The 21,160-nt window shown below is 38.7% G+C and overlaps 1 protein-coding gene across 2 annotated transcripts in view; it reads right to left on the reverse strand.

The window, feature by feature from the left end:
- Positions 1-12,476, reverse strand: part of LOC131684993 (uncharacterized) — a 34,101-nt gene extending 21,625 nt beyond the window's left edge. Inside the window, exon 1 of one of the 2 annotated variants that reach the window (XM_058968308.1) lies at positions 12,280-12,476. In XM_058968308.1, the coding sequence (XP_058824291.1) occupies positions 12,280-12,299 (20 nt within the window). In that variant the 5' untranslated portion in view covers positions 12,300-12,476. Of the gene's footprint in view, positions 1-11,676; positions 11,838-12,279 lie in introns of those variants that run through there. The other variant, XM_058968307.1, reaches the window with a different exon arrangement.
- Between the last annotated feature and the right edge of the window lie 8,684 nt (positions 12,477-21,160).

The following is a 21,160-nucleotide window of genomic DNA, read 5'->3' on the forward strand; positions in this document are numbered from 1 at the left end:
GGAGAAATATTCTGAAGAACACTTGGATATTAACGTTCTCGTAGCCGCATACAATCTCAACCTTCGAAGGACCGAATTGTGGTGGTAAAATTAGGTTGTGCAGCCACACCGGTTCCAGAGGTTAGACGAACGGGTAACTGAACCATGCAAGAATTCAGCAAACGAAGAATTAAAAGTTAGAGCTAACCTGGGGACAAATTATGTTAAAAATGTGGGTCGTGTTGGCTTTCTGAAAGTCGAAAGCGCCTGACTAATTTGAAGCAATAATACACAAGGTGATTGGGATGAAATGAAAACAAGTATCAGGACTAGTCAAATGGGCTCAAGAAATTTCGCATACTTGATTACGCCAATTGTGGAGTGCCACTTCTTAATACAGTCGACGGAGTATGTCTTGTTCAGCAAACTGCGCTTGTTTGCTTCCGATAAGAACGATCGAGAATGGACCAGATGTTCAAGCAACGATCCGTTATTTATCAACTAGGGGATTGATCATCTACATGTGTATTCGAACATCGCGTACGACTCCGTGAAACAAAATAAATCACGATAGATTGCTAGAACAGAAGAATTCATTGTGCATTTCCGCAACTCAACTATGCTGATGTGTTGTACGATCATACTGGAAACTAATTTAACTTCAATCCCACGGTCTGCGAAGAACCAAATATCCATTTCCATAGATTCGCTAACCAGAAAAAGGGCAAACCCATATTACTCCGACCGTGGCTCCAGTCCAACTGAAGTCATGAGTCTAGGCTACTAGGACCGAGGTTAGACTTCCGGACGTGACCGTTTAATTGTCGCGCGAGTGGTGGGGGTTAATGGTTGAGACCGCGTTTGTTACAACGTTTACTTAACTACCCGGGTGTTTTAATGTTGGCGAAATCATGGACGAATGTTTATGTAGATCATTACAATTGCATGGTTGCGTTTATGACCAGAGTTGTCTTATCACGAAGGTCACGAGCGTTTGTACGTTTGTACCTATATGAGTATAGAGTATAGTATAAAGATATAGTAATAAAAGGAACCATAATATACCGAATACAGAAAAAAGATGCGAACGGGCTTGTTATTTGCTCACACAATATGCACAACGAGCGAAATACACCGATGAAAAATAGAGAAGAGCAAAAACACTGCAATGTGCGGAACGCCCGCAAACGAAAAACGAAAAAGAGAAAGATCTGTGCACCAAGAACTGCACAATTTCGTTCAAAAAGTAACCTTGAAGAGCCAGTTTTTTGTGCCTCCCGTCACTGGCAAACAGGGAGAAAGGCGAACCAAACTACAGTTCAGATAAAGATTGATCGGAAGAACATTTTAAAAATGTTTTTTGGTTGCCTTCTCTGCTTCCGTGCGCGTGCGACCAAGAGTGCACACTAAAGAGCCTCTTTATTTCTGCTCTTTTAGATGTGAAGCCATGAAGTAGAATGCAGACATGAAAAGTGCGAAGAGCGTTTTTATTCTTCTGTTTATTTGCTCTGGGGCGCATTCCATCCCTGGATGCAGAGACTGATTAGAAGTGTATAAATTGACCGATACTATTTTGGTATACATGTGTAATGGAAAAGCAAACTTATAGAAGTACAAAAGAAACCGAAGTAGAAGAGAAAAACACATGTAACATGCAATCAATCTACTTTAACTCGTCTAAATGCAGCAAATGTTATTTATTTACCATTAACAACAATTGCATTCTGATAGCTTCATCATGCTATGCTAAACGGGAATGGATGATTCAAGTGCGTCAGTAAATTAATTGTACCTTAATTTATCCAATCCGACCTTCCCGAATGAATAGAATCGAATGCACAAATTGAACACCGGGAAGATTACCCACTATTTTATCATATACGCCAGTTCTGTATCTATTCCCTGACACAAATAATCAGACGAACACATACATAAATAGACATACAATCAACAGTACAGTACTATAAACTACAATTACTACAAAGCGACAACTAATAAAAATTCGTCGCATGATAGGAACATGAACGTTACCGATTTATAAAAATATAAGCAGTGCTCCTCGTAGTCAGATATGCGGTGTTCAAGTTACTTATTTGGCCAATCGTATTAATATGACAACAGATAAATTTCCCAAATACTCGGCAGCCGGCTGCCCAGAGCAATTATTACATGGCAACGCTATTGGCACACTTACTAACAACTCTCCCCTTCCCGTGATACATGTGGTGGTGCAGAGGATTCCTCGGCCTCTAGCAGCGGCATGCATCGGACTAACATTCCTTCCTTTCCCAGTAGATCTGCATTCGGACGTGGCCGGCGTCAGTATTAATCAGTATGCAATGATCAATATAGATTGCACAATGTGACTCATCATGTTATTCCCAAGCATGTTGCTTCATTGAACATTTTGCAATCTCAATTGGTTCTGCTCAAGAACGGTGTAGTACCGAGTTAAAAATATTCAAATTCATTGAATGAAAATTGATCATATTCAGCCGCATTCATTTTCAATATTCATTGACGCAGCTGAAAACGTCAAACGAACAAACCGCCCATTCATCCATGCAGATTTTCATTCGTCACCGATTATTGTAAAACCATTCTTTGTAGTCTACATATGCTTGACGAAAATAAATAAATAAATAAATAAATAGATTTCTACTTATGTATTTATTAATTTATTAAATTCATTTAATGAGCCTGTGCACGATGACGAAGACGACCGATAAATGGACACACTGTGAGCCCCTCCACCAACACTGACATTAAGCTGTGCAATAAGGTCATCAAACACAGCCGACTGCAAAAGTCAATCAACGTCGACCCGCCAACCGGCCACGTCAGCGCGCACAGGCTAGTGGTTGCGAGTAGAAAAACTCTAGTAAGAGAACTGCGGAGAGAAAAACAGCATTTTTGGCAAGGTATGCCCCGGCGTTGTGTGGCAACACGTCCAATGTTATAAGGATAGGCAATGTTCGATTGGATTCGTTTTTTGACAGCTAAACGCTCCAAACATAAAAAGGCCCATAAGCCCTCTCGGTTTCATCGATGCGCCACTTTCGAGGCGTAATGCAATAAACATCTTAAAGCAATTGTCTGTGAGAGGTTCGGTAGCACTTATGTATGCAATATGCTTGATGATGATCGCGATACCATCAAACCCCCTCAACCTGGGTGAGGGAGTTATTAAGAATGGGGAAGAATTTTTGGGAGGGGGTGGGCGTAGCGTAGTTGGTAAATCGATTGCCTTGTACGCAGCGCACCTGGGTTCGAGTCCCAACCCCGCACATAGGGTTAGAAATTTTTCATAAGAGATTTTTCTAACCCGAAGAGGCGAATGACCTTAAGGTTAAAACCGCTATAATCGAAATAAAAAAAATTGACAAAAAGCCCCGAAACTCCAGCTGAAAGTCTGAAATACCAAAATTTTTTCTCTTTACAAAAAGGTATAAATCGTAATTTCTGTGTCCTTCAATCCCCAATAGGTATTATGCCATATGTCCATTATGCTCTATCTCTCAATAAGCATTATGCCAAACGTCCATTATGCCATATGGGGTACACACGCTGAGGCTACAGCGCATATAAAATAACATCTAAACGATGATAGTGAATCCACCCATTTGAACGAAAACTAGTACACAGTACACGAATTGACCTTCCTGGATACCTTGGAAATTATATTCCAACTTTTTATGGAATTTAAGGAGGTGCTCCTGCTCACCCTCGAAAATTTTTCGAAGTTTGAATTTATTAGGTTAATAGGGTCGAGAATGCATGGCTGGAAATTATAAGGCCCAATATACATAAAGCCGAATATAAAAGGCTGAAAAACCAAAAGACGCAATCTCATAAGGCAAACTTTCTGGAAGGCGAAATTTCAAAAGACAAAATTTCATTAGGCAAAGTTTTTAGAACGTGAGATTTCAAAAGGCAAACTGATGTCAGTTTTTCGTTTCAGTGCATTTCGATACGAAATTTCTTCTACATAAATCGAATTCGAATCATGGTTATTACGTTTATTGTGTAGGACGGTATGGTTATTGCTTCTAAAAACAGCAACCATCCTACAACTCAAATGTTTTTGAGAGCCCCTAACGGAGACTCTTAGTTACTTTTAAACTATAGAATCCATTTACCATTAGTTTACCCTTCCTCTCTTCCTAGAATAGAATAATATGAAACCGTGTTTAGCACTTGTTGGTGGATTTTAAAATAATAGTATGTAAGGTCATGTGTTGAAGTCAAAGCTTTGCGCATTACTTAACTCAAGGCACTGAAATAATGTAAAGCTGCTGAAGATTAGTCGTCGGAAGCGGCGGCCCTTTGCAAGCAAACCTGTGATCTTCGCGTATGCTCGGTTTACTTTCAAACATGAGCAGTTTTTTGAATCTGTATGCAAATAAATCTTGCAAGTAAATTTGTGAAATTCTTGTCCGCCCGATATACTCAAACACTTTCTTTCGAACTAGTGGCTACGATTAATGTATCCAATTTCAAGCATTTCATTGAGCCCATTCATATGATGGTCAGTTATGAATAAAGTAAATGAAGACAAACTTTCCTGGTTCATGGTCCCGGTTACAAGAATACAACTTTTCAAGTCACAGTTGCAGATAGCTTGCCAAACCAGATGCTTCATACTAAGCTTCAAAAGTTTCATATTGGAAAATGTTTTAAACCTCCTCCCTCTCTTTATTCCAACACTTCACACGTTCCGCCATTGAAGAACTACTAAACCAAAGACAAACTTTTGCCGAATAGCACTTTGAGTACTTTGAAAATTCTTAAAATAACTCGAACTTTGTTGAAAAATTTAGAATTTTTGGTCAACTGGTTTACGTACTTTCTGACAAAAAGTTTTCGGGATTTTGGTTCTTTCTGGGAAAATTTTTTCTGGTTTTTTCTGTAGATAAATTTTCCGGGAATTGGTACTTTTTGTAAAATGTATTTCAAGGAAAAAAGTGTCGACATTCTATTTTCTGGGAAATGGTTTTTGGGGGTAATGTTATAGAATGTAAATATAGCTATGCCAAACGACCAATTATGCTAAATTAAAGTACCTGAAAATCCAAGAACCTAAAAGTAAGTACCATCAGCAGTAGCACGGCTCAAGATTTTGCCAAATCACCTCACTTCTCGCACAGTTTCTAGTTATGTTTTTTCCTCGAAGATAAGAATATATGTCAAATGACCTTCAGTGTGCTCTACTCAAAATAATGTCAAAAGTCCGTTATGCCAAATGACGCTCACTTTATGCAAAATAAAAATTATGCTATGACCGTTACTCTGGAGATAAAAAATAATTGTGCCAAATGTCCGTTATATCAAACGGCGCACATTAGAAATTGTTCTAAATGATACCCTGGAAATAAAAATAATTCAAATGTCCATTATGCCAAATAATCGTTATGCGAAATGTCTGCTAAGAGCCCTTCTGCCAAATCAAAATCTCTCCTATTTTTATATTCTATAAAATAGCGACATCATAATAACGCTATATGTGAAATATTGTTTTCTTTTATCAATAATAGTTCTATGGAAATATTTGTGTAATATCTTTTTTTAGCGCACTGATAGGACTGCAGCTTATAGCTTAAGGGATCTTGGTCCGTCCCGCGAGACAAAATTTTCAAAATCGGACGAATTAGCAACTGTATGCCAAGTAAACAACGGTCTTCGGGAGTAGGACTAAATTTGTCTCGGCCTGTTTGTCTCGAAGTGTGTAACGTCAAGTCCTCTATTTTGTCTAGTCCAAAGTATCCTGCTCGCGACAACGTGTGCTAATTCGTCTATGATGCAAATAGAACTTCGCATTGATTCCGCTTCTGTCTTCTTCTCTTGGCTCCCCTAGGTCTGAAGCGGATCAATCAACTATTAAGTAAATCAGAGAGGGCTGTAATGTCAACGAATACTAAATACCCTCCAGCTATTCTACCAGTTATTCTTTCTGTGCAAGTGTGTATTAATGATTGTTTAAATGGTTGTTGCATCAGATTGAATTATCATGTTGCAACACCACTGTCATGCTTGTCTAATAAAGTGTAAAAACAACTGTTCTGTTTCATATCTATCTTTTAACAGAATTCGATTATCCCTGTTCTAGTCAATGTACGTACTCATTACATTATGAACCAGGAAAATCTTCAATTTTTTTTATTATCATTATGTTGAGTAGCTAGACGACTGAAGGTATTTTAGGGCTTCGCAAAAAGAATCTCTGCCCATAAAGGACATAAGAAATATTCATCCACTATTCCCCATAAAGTTTGCCCGAACCTATTGTCCGGCTGGTTCGACTCGAACAGACCACACCGACACGAAAGGGCTGCTTATCATTTCTGAGAGCCGGTGTGCTTGGTCGAGTTAAATAATTAAGTCCTGAATAATTAACTATCCCTTAGGTGCCAGTCCTGCACTCCTTTCCTAAACTAGCCCCATACCTGAATTGATCAACTTGCAAGTAGGAGCACATATCTACCAGCCAGCCAAGAAGATTTCCGAACCAATGAGAATGGACCGTGCCAGTCGTAGGCCACATGCGCAGCGCCATCTCGTACAGTTCCTAAAATTAGATGTTTGTTAGTGCTGCTTACAAATCTCATTTCAATGGCAGTAATAAGTGTCTCATTCCTTCTTGTAAAACTTGCTTACCGCTGCGGCATTTCGACGCCGTCGGTCGACCGTCTCATCGAATCCTCAATTTTCGTTGGAACTTGAATATGAGACGCTCAAGAAGTTCTACTGGCTCGAATATCAACTATCTGAAGCGAAAAAGACATTATTTATCACGTTAAACATATTCCCTGACCCTATAACCAACTAAGGCTGTCTGTCGATTCTCGCGCAGAAACGCTAATGATGTGACCATCAAGAATACGCCAGATAGTCTTAATTGACCCCCTTCGACAGTTTGGCCTTACCAAGCCGTAACGCGGGTGGCGGCGTGAAAGTTGCCGAATAGGGGTTGAGAACAGTTTGAAGAAACATCTGATGTTGCTCCAAATGTATGTGATATCCAAGAGTAGCTTCTATATGTAGTTCCATTGAGCCAAGTTTGCATACCTTACATAGACTCACTGTTCTCCATTCACCCTCAAAAAAGTATTTGCTAATTAACAATAAAAAAGTTTTCAAATATTGCTACACATAAAACAATAATTACTATCGCTTAATTGGTGCCAGGGTCTATTTTGAGTCGAGTCATTCGTTTTAGCATGTTCGCTTGGTGCAATAATAGGAGGAGAATGAAAACATGCATTGAATGAAAACGCCATTACTCGCCCAACATTTCGTGAGAATATGTGAATTATCTAATGCCTTTTTTGCGCCAGCCTGTAACTGCGCCAGTTCAAATTCTAAGATCCAACATTTTGACAGCAGTAGAAGTAGAATGTGACAAAGTTTACCTCATAAAAAACGACATAGGGGAATTATGGTTAAAACCGACACCTTAAGCTTAACACTTTTTCTAAGTTGCCACAAAACCAATAAAATTATAATTTTAATGCACAATTCTTCTTCAGAAAATTCTTAACAAGACTTAATTTTTTCAGCGCTTCGAAAAATTAATTTCATTAAAAATTATTGGTTGTAAAACTTGGAAAACAAAGTGACTTTTTGTAGGCACTAAGGGGAAAACCGACACCCTATAGGGGTAAGATCGACACCCCCTTTAATTTATTTTCTCTCCACTTTATTAAAATCTTTATTTTTATTAAAAATTAGATATATTCGTGATTAATAAAGTGTGAGCATGTATGATGCAAAATATGTGCTTTTTATTGCTTCATCGTGTAGTGAGGGGAAGAAAGTTCGAAAGCGTAGTACTATAAATAAGAGTATTTTATGCTATAGGATTATTTATTGATATGAGTATTTCCAAATAATCCTTGCGCACATCATTGCAATCTCCAGTGTCATTTTATTTCGAAAGAGAAGATTTGCAAGCGTTCTACGTTCTGCTAATTGGATTCATTCACTTATAAGTGACACACACACATTTCTTAGTAAAACTATCTTTTTCAGATTTGATTTTTCGGACTCTGATTATCAGCGATCTATTGGGGTATACATAATATCATTGTCTCATTGTGATAAAGTTCGTCTATGACAAACCAAGAAAACTCTAGAAATTCGGTTTGATGAGCTTTTTGGAGAAATAGCAAAAGCTTCGACAGAATTAGATAAGCAAAAATTCCAATTTTTGATGTTTAAAGAGACTTATAGGAAATAAACACAATAAAAGTATTTCTGTGCATTTCAGCTATTACTATAGTGTGCTAATAGTGTAATTGAAGTGTCACAAAGATCCCCAGCCTTTTGTTATGAATCGCAAGTAAACACAACCATCTTAACAGCGTGTCGGTTTTATCCTAACCAAAGGGTGTCGGTTTTACCCCAACAGCGCACATTTTTTTATAAAAGCAATTAAAAATATTGAATTTTTCAAACTCGTGTTCAATGCACCTAGTTGATCATAGGAAAGGCCGATAATAATAGCTACTGAAAAATGGGGTGATTTGAAAAGCTTTTGTTTGGGTAAAACCTTAAAATCTACCAACGATATTTTACATCCAGACGAGTATGAACGCTGCTGTCGTATGTTTTGTTTATTTTTATGACATTCGGCGCACTAACGTAAATCCAATTTTTCTTCAAATGCTCTACATAAACGTACTAATCATAATGTATCATTATGAAATGAATAAAAATTTGATTTCTAGGAAAAGTTGTGGGGTGTCGGTTTTACCCACAGTGTCGGTTTTTCCCACAATTCCCCTAAACTTTGTTTAGCCGCAAAAATGCATGACAAGTAAGATAATTATTTGTGCTTGCTGCTTTCAACTGGCTACGAAGGCTCGACTACGACGGGGAGATCAAGGGCTTCCCTAATACTAACTGCAGCGCATCCTAGCATACGTTGAACTCTAAAGGTGTAATGCAGAGAGCCGTAACGGACCGACAACAGCACACGAGATGTTGGCTACATTAAGCATGAAGCGTGAAAGGAATCAGCGCTTGAAGTGTTCGAACATGAGGTATACTTGCCGATAATGATAGTTCACAATTATACCCCTTCACCATTCCCGCGCACAATACCGGGACGACTGATAAATGCTGGTAGCAAAGGCCTTAAGCTTTGGTTTGGGGATTGAGGTAATCTATAGTGCCACTCTGACTGTTGTGTCCCAGTATGCACTCGACTTTGGCAGACAGGGCGACCTTGGCTACTGTACCGGCGTTACTTGTTGTTGCGGTGTTGGTGCCAGGATCGATGAAAAAAAGCAGAGAGAAAATCAGTCGACACGCATTCTGATTTTTGGTTTGTTCTCATATTTTTAGGTAGTCGTTTTTTTTAATGCAAAATTTCCATGTAATATGCGGATTTTCTAAGTTATACCCGCATAAAAAGTCTCAATTGTATACATTATGCTAGTCAAGTTCAGGATCACCATCAGGGACACCGACTGTCGATACACTATAAATAAAACATCACTAAGAATTCAGTAACAGTTTGTTTTGATTTTATTTATAGTTTCAGAACAATCTACCGTTGCAATTAGACCAAGAAGTATTCCGTGTTGTAAAGCGCAGGGGATAAGTCGCATTTTACAAATTTGAGAAACAAATCAATCGCAGGTTTTTCAAGAAACCTACAACAAATTAAAAATAGCAAATTATAGCCCGTGAAAATTGGTAAGAAGCATTTCCTGATCACGATGGAATAAAATAAAGTAGATGTTATTTGCTTATGAAAAGCGCTTTAAATGCACTGAAAAATTTGCATTGCACCTTTTCTTTCAAGGAACCTTGTTTTTTCGTTAACAGTTTGAAGTCAACATAGAACATTGGTTGAATATGTTAACCACACTTTTTGCCGGTTTAGAAAGCCAGTTTTTAACCGACCACAGTGCGTGGAACTCGGTTCAAATCGCTTTTAACCCTTAAACAAAAGCTTCGCCTCTAATACCCAGTGAAAATTAAAACCTTTTTTGTCAATTTATCAGTGAGAGAAAAGAAAACCTGAAGACGCTCGAACCATTCCTATTTCATTCAAACCAGAGAATCACAAGCTTTCGGGCCTCTGAGACTTCGTGCCTGTTTAAGGGTTAAAAGCTAACACCGTGTAAACAAGGTCGCTGAGCTGTGATTTTTTTATTTGATGTCGTCATCGTGTAATGGTCCATTGTAATACATTATTTATTGATTCACATGCCCGCAACATTTAACAACTGTTCTGATTGACAGATTCGATTGGATCCAAAATGACATCTCCGCTCTACTTTCACTCTGAGTAATTCTTAAAAATTTATGTTTCATTTCTTGCTGTTAACACAGCACACACCGGGTGCGATTAAACATAATTATTATCATTTGCTTCAACAAGGAAATTTTCAGCCGTATGCTGATTCATTTCCGTTGGAAAAATAAACAATCTATTTATAAAAAAAAACGTTTTGCATTCTTGTAATTCCTTCCTCCATGCCCAACGCATCAGAGAAAAAGTATATCCCGTTAGACAGATATGCTCTATTCGAAGTAATCACACGAATCCCGTTCCTGAATACTACGAAGACGGTTTATGATATGATAGATGCTGAAAAAACGTCCAAGTACCAACTGCATTGAAGTGGTTCAAGTGTGGTGAGTGAGACATGAAAGGAAAAAAACGGGTTCTTTCATGTATGTACTACAATGTCCAATATGCCAGTCAGCGCAAATGAGAACACGAACCTAAATTTAAATACAGGTATTTAAATAAACCTCTTGTAAACAAGTTTCCCTACGCTATACACTCAAAAAAAAACAAACTATGATCTGGTTCGAAAAATTGATTTAACACCGACGCTCTTATCAGTGCGTTTGTTAGTAATTTGCCGGCAATAATAGAATGTGTACAGTAAATTCTATATTAACACATACAGATTCGATTTGTATGCAATTCATCCAAACGACTGCTGGCAATCCACTTATGTAGCAGTCCTTCGTAGATAACACTATATGATTACCAATGCATCATCCCAGGTTTATGACCCGCTTCTTCCGATGAAATCAATGGAAGGTATTTATGTATCAACTCATATAAATACCGTGCAACAAACGGTACGCCAATCGGTCTAACAACCGCTTGACCGTCATCGTTAACTGCAATGTTCATATTACAGGAAGCATTGACTTCGCTTTCTAATCCATAAATTGCCTCTGCCGACCGCCATAGCATTTTATGCAAAAAACCACAGGCATATGGTGCATATACATATCTTACACTCCTTTTTAGACAGCGCTAACTGGCGTACAATACCTAATTGCGCAACTTTTCTGAAATATCAAAAATCTCATTAAATTATTCATCCCCCAATCTTTCAGATTACCACCGGAATAATCTCGATTTCCCCTAATAGCAACTGCGTTGCCCTTTACGCCACAGATACACTGTCAGAGGTTAAATTATCGATTTTCTCCATTCGTCGACGGAGACTGCACAATTAGTTACTGATTAATCTCTTCCAACAGTTTCACTATCTTGAATTTTTCTTTTCCAGATGCCACCTCAACTCGGGCATTTTCTCGAATCACTGTTCGTCGGGAATTTTCTTAACTACCCTGATTCAGTATATTTTCCCCCAACAAGGTCGAGCTGACCAGAACCAATCAATACTGAACCAAATCGGGAGGCTTGAAACGATACTTCACTTCTCGCTCTGTTTGATTTCATTGAACCAGTCATGGGGCGATTTCATCTCCCTGCAACTTCCGTCGAAGAACACCATTAAGGTCAGCTATCCGCGATACGGTTTCGAATGCCGAAAACACTTTTCTTTCTGAATCGCGACCCGACTGCTCTTCTGCTGAAGACATCCACAATCAAACTGAGTAGCTGAGCTGCGTAGTGGGACGTGTCGTATTTCCACCTTCTACAATACTACACCGTGGCTCGCGGCGACGCTAGTGGTAGTGGCTATGGTAAATGCCGAGCCAGAATGAAACGAAACAACGGTGTCAAAACTAATCTACCGCATAATATACACACGCACACGTACAGCTAAGACCCCACGGGAACCGTTTTTTATTTCAAGTACGGCAAGTATAATATTGAATGTGTAAGGGCCGCGGACTCTTATGATAACATATTTTTATTCAATGTATTGTGTAAATTATATCCACGAAAAAGGATAACGCAAAAAAAAACTTTTCATCCCTTCCGATCATGTCACTAACACTAGCGTAACAATCAGCATAAGTCCACAAGATGAAAACATTTGAGTGGTGTAAGAAAGCCCAATATTCACGACTTACCTTGAGTTTAATTCGGACATTTTGGGATGAATTTTCACTTCTTAACTATCGTAACTAGTAGCCAGCACTGGATGTTATCAAACTAGCTAAGAAAATCAAGTTCCAAAAACGACTCAACACTGTAATTTCACATTTTGGTAAGCAATCAACAACAAAAGCTCTTCGCATTTCACGGCGTTCACGATGATGGCGTTTTCTTTTCCTTTTTTTCCGTTGGTAGCGGAATCACCAAAAGAAACACCATGAAAAGTGGATCGTCGCTGTCAAAATTTATACACGGTACCGAAAAAGTCCACAACAATAACTTTAAAAGGTACCTAATTATAAGTATATCGCATTATTTACTATCGTTTATTATTTACATGTTTTATGTGAAAAAACTAATAAAAACCTCTTGAAAACTGTGTCGTGTCTGAAGCCAGTAGGATCAGATACGTTTCGAATGCTCTGTTTCTATGATGTATATTTTGTAATTTGTAAAACACGTAGCAAAGAAAAGCAAAGCATCCTCGATGATCAACGCGTTTTCTGTTTGACATTTCGAGGGACCGTCTAGTACTACCGGAGTTAGTACCTCTTGAGCCACGGAAGACTCGTGAGTCCGCCGTCTCAATTAATCTCTGGTCTAACTAAAAAAAATACATGATGGATTTCTATTTTGATGGAGAGAAACGCATTTAATTTCACTGATTTTTGTGAATGCATCACAAGTGATAGGGACAGATCACTTGTGATGCATTCTCAAAAATCAGCGATCATGTTTCTTCGGCATCGTTTTTTTCCGCAATAAATCTAAACGTTTTTACCACTTGAGCACCAGTTAAACACATCAAAATAAAAGCTAGTTTACAGTTCGTGAAACGCGTCACGTGATTTGGAACCCTGTGTGTTTCAAATGGACCCCGCGGACTTTCAAATCCAGTGCCGAGAAACGAGTCAACACAAAAATGACAGTCTTCTTGAAGTATAAACCCAACTACAGTCGTGATTCGCTGGTTGGACATTTTTAACTGGACCGCTTTTTAGTTGGACCTCCGCTAGTTGGACCATTGTCCAACTGAAAAGCATCTGAACGTCTAAATCTCATGTCAAATTTACTTTGACAATCAATCTGACAATATTTAGAGATGTGAACAGATGCATTTACAATTTAAAAAAAAATATTTGGGGGACAGTTTTTATTCAATAAACGATCCCAATATGTTGGTCAACTTGTTCAGCAATTGTATGAATTTAATTCACGATAACTGCATTCCTTTGCGGAAAATTAAGAAAGGTGTTTGTAATCACAATCCTCGGTTTAACATAGGTATTCAATGAGCCATAATCGATCGTGATCTTTGCTATAAACAGTGGAAACGATCAAAACAGAATGACGATTTTCTCGTCTTTAAACAAATGCGGAACACAGTTAATAAACTAGTTGTCAAGGCAAAACAGGATTACTACAATTTTCATATCAATGCAGACTTGCCACCTAAACACTTCTGGAAAAAGATTAAAGAAATGGGTATTTCGACACACTATAGAAACATAGAAAACACTTTCAGTGCAGATGAGATTAACAATTCTTTTACAAATAATTTTTCTTCCGAAGTACCAGGTCGCTCATTTAGGTGTGAGCCCAATGAGGGTGGTTTTCAATTTTGTAATATTCAAGAATATGAAATTATAAACGCTGTTTACGATGTTACTTCTAATGCTGTTGGTCTCGATGAGGTTCCAATAAAGTTAATAAAATTGACTCTTCCATTCGTTTTGAAACCACTAGCGTACATTTTCAACACTATAATATCGACTACTATATTCCCTGATGCATGGAAAAGATCCAAAATAATCCCACTCAAGAAACGAGCTAATTTAATCTCCCTTGACAATTTGAGACCCATAAGTATTTTATGCACCTTGTCGAAAGTATTTGAACGTATTTTGAAGAAGCAAATGTGTGATTACTTGCAAGAAGGGAATTTAATTTCAACTTATCAGTCTGGATACCGCCCTAGTCATAGCACAAAGACGGCTATCTTGAAGGTGTGTGACGATATAGGAGTTGTAATTGGTAGAAATGGAAAAGTTGTTTTAATTTTGCTGGATTTTTCCAAAGCATTTGACACCATATCTCATGTCACATTATGTCGAAAATTGCAATCACTGTTCAATTTTGCAGGAAACGCTACAAGATTAGTCCATTCATATCTTAGCAATCGCTACCAAGCCGTTTTTTTTTTCAAACAATAGTATTTTGAAATTTTTGCCAGCGTTTTCGGGGGCACCTCAGGGCTCCGTATTAGGTCCAATTTTATTTAGCTTGTATATTAATGACCTGCCCGGAGTGATAAAGTACTGCTCGGTGCATTTGTTCGCAGATGATGTCCAGCTCTATTTGAACTGTAGTAATCTTTCCGTCACTGAGATCAGCAACATCATAAATGAACCACTGGGCCTTAAAAAACTCGTTAAAGCTAAATGCTGGTAAAACAAATGCCATTTTGATTGCACGTAACCATGACGCATCGCTACCATGTTTGAATCTAGGCGATGCTCCAATTCGATTCGTTGAACAAGCAACTAGCCTGGGCTATACAATTCAAAACAATTTCCAGTGGGATAAACATATTTTGAACCAGTGCGGCAAAATAAACGCATGCATTCGCACTATAAATTTAAAAGCCAAACCACAGACTAACAGACATAATACTATGCAGGAATTCCCTCAAAAAACATCGATCCGACAATTTTCCCAGAACACTAGCTCCACCTTTTATTCACAGTCCCAAACACTCATTTACTGGTGGGTTACCCCTCAGATTTGCGAACAATTTTTCATTAGGGGTCTATCCCCCATATGCTTGTTCATATGGGGGATAGACCACTTTGAATGGAAATTCCGGACAAACCGTTACATGCCAATCACAGATGTTGGTAGTAAACGAAAGAGAAAAGTTTTCTCTTTCATAAACTGTTGTGAACTGTGTTCAGCTAGTAACGGTTTGTCCGGAATTTCCATTAAAACTGGATTTTGACAGTTGGCTTTTAGGCCGTAATCATATCGACGAGAACATTTCAAATGGGCCGATAAACAAAACGTAAACAATTCCGGTTAATACTTACTTCAAATGAACACTAACAAAGCTTTATACATACCTTGAATAAGCCGATTCTGAGACCTGGCTGTTGGCGAAATAATGGATTATCGAAAAGGCACATAAGCAAAATAACTTGTTTTACTTATGTTCCCTTTCACTTCCCCTCAAAAATTAACGGTTCATATACACCAAACAACAGAACGGAAAAATTTGTTTATGAGCCCTTTTCTTAATGAAAAAGACTATACTTGAAAAGGGAACAAAAACATCGCAACACCAAAAAAGGGATCAAAATAAACGTCACATCAGGAATCAGTAGCGTCTGGCTCAAATGGCACGTTCCCCATGTTGATCGGAGATTTGTGCCTTGCCAAGAATCGTCTTTTCATCATTTTCCTGATGGGAAGGATTGGGGAAGTGGTAATGTTAGGGGTAAGGAAAACAACGACACAGAACAATTAAAACAGAGCATTCTGCACCCCTGGAGTGATGCTGAACGATCTGCAGGTGCTACAACAGCAGCAATAAAACTTCCAACCCCCGGAGGGATTTAGAACCTCTACTCAAACAGTTAGCGGATATATCAACACCCCCGAGGGGATATTGAGATAACAGAACGACAACACCCCCGAAGAGATATTGTCATTCAAATACGGCTAAAAAACAATAGCTCTTTACCACACTGGGTAAGGAACAAAAGCATATCCTTAAATTTCAGCTCTCTGTACATAGGTTCATCTATGTATGTAGAACCAAAAATCCGGATGCGCAATTGCATTAATACAGGGCAATTTCATATCAAATGATATGATGTTCCGTAATCGGATTCACAAAGATCACATGAATAATACTCAGCGCGCTGAATAGTAGCCATGTGATAATTGAGTTTGCAATGTCCAGTCAGTGCCCTGACCAGAATACTGCAGTTGTGCTTGGAAAAATGCAACAAATTTCTTGACATTTTCAGACTCACATCCGGCAGAAAAGCCTTTGTTTGAACACAAGTTTGCAAGCTACGCCAATGGTTGGCATGTTCGAATGCAGCCCAAGAGCGAATCTTGTGCTTTATCCAACTTATTAACAGTGGTAGAACTGGTTCTGGACCAACGAAATCAGTCGCAGCGCCAGCTCTAGCCAATTCGTCCGCCCATTCATTCCCAGTAATACCGGAATGACCGGGTACCCATAGAAGGTAGATAGCATTTGAAATGCTAAGTTCTTCGATTTGAGTTCGACATGCGATTACTAATTTCGATCTCGAATCTGCCGAACTAAGTGCTGTCAGGGCAGCCTGACTGTCAGAGCAAAAATAGATTCTTTTACCGCAAATTCCCTGTTGAAGTGCGGATTGTACGCCACACAGAATCGCAAAGATTTCTGCTTGGAATACGGTACAGTATCTACCAAGCGAATGAGATTGGTTTAATCTCATCTCATGACAATAGACACCAGCACCGGCTCGGCCCTCCAACAAAGAACCGTCCGTATAACAAACCACGTATTCTTCAAGTTGTCGCTCCATCCAGCCAGACAGCCATTCCTCACGAAGAGGAATTCTCACATTGAAAGTTTTAGAAGGAAAACTACATGTGAGTGTAAGGTCACTGGGAGCAAGTGTATATTCATCCCAAGTAACCATTTGGGGCCACAATCTTGTGTGGCTAGTTACACGATCTATTGGGTTACTGTTCCAGAGCGCAATAACCTTAAGACGGTATGCACAAGAAAGTGCTTCTTGTTTCAGAAACACATGTAGTGGTTTTATGTTCAAGAGTGCCTCGAGAGCAGCAGTAGGTGTTGTCGAAAACGCACCAGTCATCGCCATCAAGACCATCCTCTGAAGATGGTTTAACTTTGATTGGATTGTCATGACTTCTCCCTTCTGCCACCAAACAAGGCACCCGTATGCCAGTATTGGTCTAACAATTGTTGTGTAGATCCACTGAATGTACTTGGGTTTGAGTCCCCAAGATTTGCCGAAAGCCCGTCTACATTGGCCAAAGGCCATGCAAGCTTTCTTGATCCTGAAATCGATGTGAGCTGTCCAATTAAGTTTTGAGTCGAGAATTACCCCAACGTACTTAACTTGATCTTCGACAATAATTTCAGAGTCAAAAAACTGCAATGGACGAGCTCCGGTTGTAATCCTTCGTTGCGTGAAAAGCACCATTGAGGTTTTATTTGGATTAACTGATAGTCCTTCATGTTGGACTATCCGTTGGACACCACCGCTCAACAACACATAAGGCTTGTTGCATCAAATCAAAATTGTGTTAATGCAAATACCGGTGATCATTATATGATAATCATCGGCGAAACCATACGTCGGAAACCCAAGCTCATTTAGTTTTCTCAACAAGCTATCGGCGACAAGGTTCCATAGAAGTGGTGACAGCACACCACCTTGAGGACATCCGCAGACACTCAGTTTCCTCATCTCTACTTGTCTTAACGATGAGCACAGATGTCGGTTGCTAAGCATTGCGTGTATCCAGTTCGTGATATATGAAGGTACTCCATGATCTCGTGCTGCTTCCAAAATGGATTCGAAAGACACGTTGTCAAAAGCACCTTCAATATCGAGAAAAATTCCTAAACTTGATAGCTTTTGTGAAAAAGCTTTTTCAATGTTGTAGACAACATTGTGTAACAGGGTGGTAGTAGACTTCCCCCGCTGATATGCATGTTGCATTGCATGCAGCGGGTGCTCGCCCAAGCTACCATCCCGAATGTAGTGGTCGATTAAACGTTCCACTGATTTGAGAAGGAAGGAGGTCAGACTGATCGGTCTAAAGCTCTTCGCCTCCTCATAAGTGACGCAGCCACCTTTGGGAATGAATTTGACAGTTATTTCCATAGCTGACATACTTCAACCCGCCGGATGCCACGCGTCCTCTAGGCTGGTTTTGTCCGGAGAAAGATAATAAAGTTATCAACCTCCTAGTGGACCACAGCCAGTCAAAAGGGAACAAAAACATCGCAACACCAAGAAAGGGATCAAAATAAACGTCACATAATCATTTGATGTAAACAAAAGGGCTCACCCGAAAAGGGATTATGGGAGAGGGCACAAAACCAGTGCGATGTTTCAAAAGGGACCAAAACATTTATCTACAAAAAACGTTCAAAATACAATTTTTTTTAACAAATCTGTTATATTATTCGGAAAAAGTGGTTAATTTAACACGGCAGTGAGTTGTTTGGTTCTTAATCAAGCTCCTGTTCATAAATGGGAATATAAAGTACGAGGTAATTTTTCAGACGCCATTTTCTCAACATGAGCATATTGTATATAATGCCTTATGAAATGTTGACGTCGATATGTTTGTCGAGAAATGACCGTTAAAGCGGGCGAAGCTGTGTTTTTGAGTATTATGTCTGTTAGTCTGTGGCCAAACTGCTAACCCATAAAACTAAACTTAAGTTATTTAAAAGTTACATTTTGCCACATTTCATATCCTGTGATTTTCTGCTTCCCAATATATCTGCCCTTACTCAAAATAGGCTTAGAGTAGCATTGAATGCTTGTGTAAGATTTGTTTACAACCTGAAGTGGACAGATCGTGTCACCCATTTACAACATACATTGATTGGCTATTCCTTCTATGCATTCATTAAAGCTCGATCCTGCATACTTTTACATAGAATCATTGTATCGAAAAATCCGCGCTATTTGTTTGAAAAACTTAGACCGTTTCAAAGTACTCGCGTTAGAAATTTCATTATTCTAGCCCATTCAACAGCGCAATACGCGAGTTCTTTCTTGGTGCGAGGTGTTTATCTGTGGAATTCTTTGCCATTTTTAATGAAAGATGAAAAATCAGTGTTTAAGTTTAAGAAGGAATGTAAATAGTATTTCAATTAGGTAGTTAGAAAATTTAGTATAAGATGTTCCTTTCGACGATTGAATCACACACAAATTTACCAGAAAATAGCTTTGTAGCAATAAAAAGACAATAGTCTTACGCTGCTTGATATGATAATAATAAATAATAAATAATAAATAATAAATAATAAATAATAAATAATAAATAATAAATAATAAATAATAAATAATAAATAATAAATAATAAATAATAAATAATAAATAATAAATAATAAATAATAAATAATAAATAATAAATAAATATATTGACAAGACTACTTCAATCCATCAATCCCATTTAAATTCTACAGAATCAATATATTCAAGATTACCTTAAGCGGACCCTACGCGAGCAGAATTATTCTCAATAAACCATTTATTGATCAATATATTGATCATGTGAAGCCTTTTTGAAAATATGGATCCTGTAGAATTCTAAAGGAATTGACGTATTGATGCTGTATTGTTAATATCTTTATTGACAATATTCCGGTCTCGTGTAGGGTTCACTTTACACAATCAATATATTGATCAATATATGATTTATTGTCAATATTTCTGCCCGTGTAGGGTCCGCTTAAGTAATTTATTCAAAATCAGTCAACCTGAACAGTCCGTATTTAGTAATGAAGGTCGTTATTGGCCTTGTTCGCTTTGAGATTTCGATCTGGTGGTATGCCCGCTTTATATCAATTTTCGAAAAACGCACAGCTCCATTTACAGATTTCTCGAAGTACCGCTTGATTCGCTTGTCTCAAATCAATGCACTAATGCAGAGGCGAATCTCACTGAGTCTTTCATGATCGGATCCATGGGAGAGTCCCAAGGAGATGGCCCTTTTACTTGCTTGATAATGTCTTGTTTAAGCATTGAGCGAAGTTTTTTTTTCTCAGTTTCCTACCCCATTGCAATAGGTGATCGACGATATGACGATATTGCACCGGTTTAACATTTTCATCGATCGAGATCTCCATTATTACTCCGCAGATTTTCGTGAACATATGTCTTGTGGGATGCAGCTTCAATCGTAGCACTGAACATCATCGGTTCTGTTGAAGCATACTTCGATCTACGTCCGTCGACATTTCTTGGACTTCTACACCGGCTTCCTTTAGTTGTTCCCAAACTATTTTAGTTAGGATATTGGCATCTGCTCCAGAATCGATATTCATCGGTACCTCTACTCCACCGATTCTGAAAACCAATACATTCCTACCCATCGCGTAAAAATGTAACCCCTTCCTTGTTCCTTGTAAGATTCGTCTGTCACTGCTCGGATCCGCTTCATCTTGGGTCCAGAAACTTCAAAATCTTGACGACGTTTCTGAGTCTGACCACCAGAGTAACATCTATTCGCCCATCAGTGGCCTTCTTTCCCACAATTAGAACATCCCTGGACATTCACTACTCCCCTGTATGTGTCCTCGTCGCCCGCAGCTGTAGCATATGAAACGATCGTTCGATGACAATTCACGGATACTACGATTCGGGCCGTGAATCTGGCATTTTGAGGCTGCCTGTTCCGGTAGCGATGTATGATATAGCGTTAATGTCATTCGACTGATTGTGAAAATTCCTCAACTATTCTGAAGATTCCGCTATGCTTGATCCTAATGCTACTATATTCTCCAGAGTACGATCTCTTCGGAGAAGTTTTACACGCAGTTCTTCAGAAACGCAACTTTGAACGATCGGGGCTTAGCTACATCAAATACAAAATACATCTAGCAATCTGCTTGCGGAGGCGTATCACAAAATCGGCAAACCGTTCTTCTTTTCCTTGTACGATTTGATAAAACAAGTGACGCTCATAGGTTTTACGACGAAATGGTTCGAAGTAGCTGTCGAGACATCTGATTGCTACATCATATACAGGTGGATCAACTGAACATGTGGGACTTCATCGACTCCCGGAAGATGTCGCAGTAGT

The sequence above is a fragment of the Topomyia yanbarensis genome, chromosome 2, assembly GCF_030247195.1.
Source record: "Topomyia yanbarensis strain Yona2022 chromosome 2, ASM3024719v1, whole genome shotgun sequence".
NCBI lineage: Eukaryota > Metazoa > Arthropoda > Insecta > Diptera > Culicidae > Topomyia > Topomyia yanbarensis.